This window comes from Electrophorus electricus, chromosome 19 (assembly GCF_013358815.1).
Source record: "Electrophorus electricus isolate fEleEle1 chromosome 19, fEleEle1.pri, whole genome shotgun sequence".
In the NCBI taxonomy this organism is placed as follows: Eukaryota; Metazoa; Chordata; class Actinopteri; order Gymnotiformes; family Gymnotidae; genus Electrophorus; species Electrophorus electricus.
This window is the reverse complement of record NC_049553.1, coordinates 14284564-14291170: the sequence shown is the minus strand read 5'-3', so window position 1 is coordinate 14291170 and position 6607 is coordinate 14284564. Positions and strand designations below refer to the sequence as shown.

At 42.8% G+C, this 6607-nt stretch overlaps 1 protein-coding gene across 1 annotated transcript; it reads right to left on the bottom strand.

Annotated features, from left to right (window-relative positions):
• Window positions 1-313: 313 nt before the first annotated feature.
• Window positions 314-5928, bottom strand: LOC118240115 (zinc finger protein 569-like). Its single transcript, XM_035519910.1, has 7 exons — window positions 5571-5928; window positions 4403-4523; window positions 4017-4234; window positions 3833-3902; window positions 3479-3524; window positions 3084-3270; window positions 314-2012 (listed from the first exon to the last, which is right to left on the bottom strand). The coding sequence occupies exons 1-7, from the start codon at window positions 5865-5867 to the stop codon at window positions 726-728; spliced, it is 2226 nt and encodes a 741-aa protein (XP_035375803.1). The 5' UTR covers window positions 5868-5928; the 3' UTR covers window positions 314-725.
• Between the last annotated feature and the right edge of the window lie 679 nt (window positions 5929-6607).

The following is a 6607-nucleotide window of genomic DNA, read 5'->3' as shown; positions in this document are numbered from 1 at the left end:
TAGAGACAGGTGTGTTGTAAAACACTCTGCTGGGGACTAGTTGTCTAGGATTGGCGTTCAGCACTGACCCAACATGGTGGATATCAGAGAAAATGATTGGATATAGTTTGCCTGTACATTGGATCTTATTTATAGGTCAGTGATTTAGCACATTAATTACTGTAACAGTATCTTGGGAGATGGCCTGTTACCAGCACCTACACATGCCAAACAAGTCCTGGAGCAAGACAGTGTAGTTAAACTTCCAGCCACTGCAGGAGATGCAAAACATAATGAGAAAATGTACATTTGAAAAGGAATATGACCAGTGTACAACAGTTTTGCATACACTTTATTAGCAAACTAGTATGTTATTTTCTTTTATAGAATTGTAAATTGTAAGCTACACATCTTGACAGTCGGAAATAAACTGATTGATGTACTGGAATGTGGAACATTTCTTTTGGTTTCTTAGCAATCGTAACAGAGCATGTGTTAGCTGTATTTGTGTACATATAGTATACATATCAGTGAAGGTTAATGTTTTACAATCAATTCAGGACCCCTTTGCAACCACTCACTGTTGAATTTATGCTGTAAAATTGGTTCACTGTGGGACATGAATTAAACAACCTCAGTTGTTCCACCACAACCTCTACACAGCCACTTCCAATCACAACATGATTGTCTCCAGTACTGATGCTAGCTTGCTCTCAGGCTTTACATGGCAACAACCTGGACACAGGTCATGTTTCATCTTCCACATGACTCTTCTTACCCCTTTTTCTCTGGCTGTTCCTCCTTGTAGCTCTCCTCTTCTGACTTCTGCTTTGCTCAGTCCACTCCTCTCTGTCAGAGTCATCGCTCTTCTCCTGATAGTATGATTCTGGAAAACCTGAAGCTTCTTCCTCATCATGAGGAGCGGAACGCTGCCTCTTACTCCTTTTATTACATTCCTTAATTTTTTTCTTCAGAGGAAAATCACTGAAGGGTCTCCCAATCCGTCTGCCCTCCTCCGTGGGCTCACATGCAGGGTCGATGCCGTGCTGGCGAAGCAGGTGATTCTTCAGGCTGACGTTGTGGTTGAAACACTCCCCACACTGCTCACACATGAAGGGCTTCTCCCCCGTGTGGATACGTATGTGGGACTTCAGGTGGCTGGCCTGGGCGAAGGAACGTTCACACTCCTGGCAGATGTAGGGCTTCTCTCCCGTGTGAGTGCGCACATGCCGCTCGTATTTCGATATCCTCTTGAAGCTCATGCCACAGGTGCTGCAGAGGTAAACTTTCTGCTCGCCGTGGCTTTTAAGGTGAGCGTTTCGCTCGTGGAACTTTTTGAATCTCTTCTGGCAGCTGGGACAGCTGTATGGTGAACCTCGCTTGTTATGGACCCTCTCGTGCTGGATCTTGGTCTGCTTCATCTCAAAGTCCATCAGGCAGAACTTACATATGTGCATATAGTCCCCATGGAGCCTACGGTAATGCACCTTATGGCCAATCTGGGTGAGGAAACGTTTGGGGCACAACTTGCAGGAGAAAGGTTTTATCTTGCATTCACACACGTGGTGTTCATCTTCCACCCTGTTTGACTTGCCACAGTCTTCACAAGTCCTGTGCTCAGGTGCCTGTTCTGAAGCACCGTGTTCAGTAATGGCATGCTTGTGAAAGTCAACTCTGTAGTTGAAACGAACAGCAAAGTTCTCCAAACAGAGTGTGTCAGCTGTATCCCCAGAAACACACTGCGGACATCCATAGATCTTTTGGTGCCGCTTAGTAGTACAGAGAATCCCAGCAAGGGCCTGACAGTGCAAACACCAAATGAGGGGTCTAAAGGTGGTCTGAAAGGGTTTATGAAAGGTGGACCCCTCCTCATTGAATTCATACTCCTCAGAACTCTCTGAACTATTGGAACTGGGCAAGTAGTCTGAATCGTCTGTATCGGGTTCTCCATCTTCTTCCACATCGGTCAGGGCATCAGCGTCTTCATCCTCCTCAGCATTTGCCTCATCTTCAGATGACATCACCTCAGCCTCCTGAAGAAAAAAAGCATAAAAGGTCTAGTCGCATATCTGATAATGAACCAAGGTGCTCATCTTGCACTGAAATTCCACACTGAAAACTAGTGTCCTGTGCAAAGTCATTGCAGAATTTGTTTCCCCCTTTTCAAAGTGCTTCATCACAACTTCCAAATACGCTCCAAATCAGGGATATGTGCCACAAATTAGGGTCATGTGGTAATGTTCATGGTCACCCTCTACACTTATGCATGGAAGCAACTTATGACATCCTTCCAACTCTGCTTGGAAGATCCTATTTATAAATTGTGTGTGGGGGTTGGAATGCTGAAGAATATTTTATCAGTGTGTAAGAATTGTCACAGGGACACTATACATGGAGGCTTAATCAAGTAATTATCTCCTTAGCATGCTTATTCAGTAATATGCACATAGAGATGAACTCTCTGCCCAGTAGTGACATGAGTCACTACTGGTTTGTACAGGAGAGGCAGTGGATTGGAGAGTGAGCGCAGGTTATCAATAGTGATAGATGGGTTGGAGCACGAGGCATTTGTAGTGGATGTAGGTAAGAAACTACAGGTATTGCATTAACTACACTGAGGCTGGATAAGAATATCCATATAAGAAGGTGTGGTTTCTGAGAGACCTCTGAGAAGGGGCAACAGGATGGCTGACAATTTGTGCATGGCAACACACTACAGACTCTGACGACATGCCTATAAGAGGTAACTAGGGGCAGTGGTAGCTCAGTGGTTAAGGTACTTGACTTGTAAAGTGAAGGTTGCTGGTTCAAGCCACTGCCACTGTTGGGCCCCTGAGCAAGGCCCTTAACCCTCAATTGCTCAAGTACTCTTTCTTAATTGCCTTGGATAAAAGCATCAGCTAAATCCCATAAATGTAACTACAGGGTATATGCTTCTAATAGTTGGGCAGGTGAGTGTACGTTTAAACCAAGTAATTCAACCAGCCAAGACTGCTACTACCATGCATAGCTGAGCTAAGAAAGATATATAAGAAAGGTTACAATACAGTGAAAAATAATGTCCACCCACCCTTTTACAAACTTACTTGTATATACACACCCACCTTCTCCCTTAGTATGTCAGCTGGTTGAGAGGTCCAGACTCTGTAGCTAGAGCAAAGCAGACATTCTTGCCTGAGAGAGAAACCATCTCCTTTGCCTTTGCTTTGAACACAGCACTCACTGGAGCATTCCCAACAATGGAACATCAACTGACGCACAAGCTCTTTACTCAGCTTCCCATAATTGCTCCTGTAATAGAAGGACAAACACCACAATTATAAGGAGATATTCAAGGTCATGGTTTTTAAATGAAACCTTTCAGGTAACTGACATATTCCTTCACCCACCCCACTCCCCATTTACCTGAATTGTGAGAGACAAAAAAGAATTATAAGAATATCAGACACTGTTGCCAGCTTGAAATATAAATATTTGAAGGTTCCTGATGGAAACATACCGTGTTTTTTTTTCTTGATCAGATACAGATGGCTTGTTCTGCGGAGCTGTACCACAAAGTTACACAAATTACTTTAGTGAAACAGACAAGAACGATTAATGTCCATTTATCAAAGGCTGTTGGCAATGAAGCAGCTAAGACCGACATCTTAATTGTGTGTGAGGCTGAGGAGCATTTATAGACCTTTACAATGATAACCATAAGAAAACTAGGCAGACCGGCACCACACAAAGTAACATCCACATATTACTGTGTGTGGTGTCTGCCTGCCTAGTCCTGTTTCTCACTTCATTGTGGAATATAAAAAAAAAAAAACCTAGTAAAGTACCAGACTTCCTGAAGTGTTTTACAAACCTTGGCTGGTCCACTGAGAGTTATGTTGGGAAGATGCTGATGGCCTGCTTGTTATGCTTGTGGTTAACTCCTGTAGTGTTCAGACATCACACTGACATCATTAGGCAGAAGAAAACACTTTCTTTTTTTTTACCATTTTACTTTAAGCTTCGTCCCTTTGCGTCTGTGTGTCCACTGCACTTACCACCTCTATCTCCACGGACGGCTGCTCGTCTTGGCTCAGCCAGGTTACGGCTGGAACGATCACCATCTGAGGAAGCGCAGGCCCGGTTTCATCACGGACAACTGCTGGTGGCGGCACCGCTGGTTTAACAGGGGCTGACGTCAGCTCCCTAAAGAGACGGCTTACTAGCCTGTCTGTGCCGACTCCGGCTTCTTTGGTCCGAGGAACAGCCAAAACCCCTACGCAACAGGAATCAGCGGAGTGGGTGAGATGGATATGTGTACACTGATCATATTTAAAAGGATCCCATATCATACCCTTTGCCTGTAGTTCTTTATTTATAAGATCCACTCTAACTGACTAGCAGTTTATCACATATATAGACAGCTACATGCTATGGTACAAACCTGAGCTTCTCACGGGTCGCTTCAGTGTCCCAGTGGACAGCTGTGTTCCAACGGATGCCCTTCTGGGGAGGTCTGTTTGGCAGCCTACATGTTTTACAGTGGATGGCTGCTGTAATGTAACCTGAAAACAATACAGAAATAACAGAACCGCTGTAACTAATGTGGTGAATACAAAAACAGCAAAAGGTTTAATAGCACTATTTCTATCAGCACCTTATGTTTATGGCTCACTATGTGGTTTTACAAACTAGTTTTTAGAAATTAGGCAATGAAGAGTCAGGTATGTATTGATCCTCAGTCTTGATGTTTATTTGCATGCATAGAGAATATTCAGATCTTTTTTTTTTGTCAGAAAGAAGAGAGTGTTCAACAATGGGCAACCAGTCTGGCAATAAAGAAGTGAGCTCAAACTCACTTATCAAAAGGGTGGATGAGGCCTGAGGGTTATCACCTCCTGACCTTGATGCCTGCCTCACAGGCAGACACCATAGCACTGAAGAGTTACAGGGATATTCAGAAAAATACAGAAATGCAAATAAAACAATCACAAAATAAAACATATAGATCGCTTCACTAGCTACCATTGCTAGAACAACACAATCCAAGTACATATTGCTTCCACAGCTCTTGGAAGCCTGCTGTTATACCACAACTACTGCACGATACCCATGATCAAAGGATGCACAGCTGATGTGTAGGCTATGTAATATAAATACTACTGGAGTCATAGTTGAGAGGTCTCCCTTCTTATAGTAAAAACGAAGTGCTATGAGCAAAGATGTAAATTATGTTTATAAATATAGTCTATTTAACTGAAAAACCTTTTTTTTATTAATTGGGAGGGTATGGATATCCAACATATTGTAGACTTTTCTCTTCTACATATTGGTTTTAACATATTTTTTCAGGTACATTTTTTGGTGCCGTAGACCAACGTAACAAATGTTTAATTAAGATCTAAAAGCCATTTCGTATAGATTTATTTTTCATATCTGCACTAAAGCGCGAACAGCGCCCCCTCTAGAAGTTTCACAAACTACCGCCTACCGTATTACAGAATATAGACACGCACTCAAACTTACAGCGTGACCGAGCTGCCTCTAAGTGCAAATGGCGTGCCTGCGGTGTTCGGTCAACGCATGTAACACGACAAAACAAATCAACTTACCAATTGAGCAACATATTGGCTCGTATTCCCGGGATAAATGGATGGAACAGCTTCAGGTTTCAATAGAAATTTTGAGGCAAAACCCATTTGTTTTTGAGTAAAATTTTCAAAACACTGCCCTGGAAAATGGCTACTGCAAACCCGAGTTCTATCTGGCAGTTTGGTTGGGACAGTCCGATTCTTCCAAATAAACTGCACCCATTTCTCTCTAATTTTCAAATCCTTTGGTAATACATGAAGGCTCACATTTCCTGATTTTGTAGCTTTGCAACCAAAAACAGAACACGTCTCTGCCATCGTTTTTAAAATAGTGAAATATGGCCTAAATACAACACGCTGCTTCACCAGATTTCTCTAATACCCCTCGTGTATGCTAATGATTTGGCAAGACCCACCCCGCAAACCGACCGGATTGGTTCCTTAGTTATGTGACGTATGAAACAGTGACGGTATGAAGCCGCGTTTTTGAGATTCTCATTGTTACATCACAGTTCCAAAGCGGAAACATTCAGCCATGGCGTTGAATATCTCGCTCATGATAGAACTACAGCAATAGATTTATTGTATATACAGTCTATACTTCCAGCACATAAAGAACACCAACTGGACATATTACCTATCTAGCCGACAAGGTAAAAAAAATTCCGTCGGAGGTGGTCTTTAACGTAACTGCAGTAACTAACGCCTATAACTTTTCAAAACAATTACACCTAATACAACTGTTAGCGCTAGCTACTGCTAAATGGCAAAAATGAACGCACAGCTAGCAGAATTATTTTTAAATACTTACATTTCCCTCATATGCACTTTTTCCACGGACAGTCGGTATAGATAACTCTTTTAAGAAAACTTTCGTAGCCAGGCCTGCGTTGTATTGCCCCAGGTTGGTAAAGCAGTCAGACACAAAATGGTTAGCACACACGTACAGGTTTTTGCCGACTGTAGTTGGGACGTTGCCATCAAAAATAAAATTTATCCACTCAGATCTCCTGTTCTCGGAGGCTGGGGGGCGATGTAGCGATTTGTGTTGGTCTGTG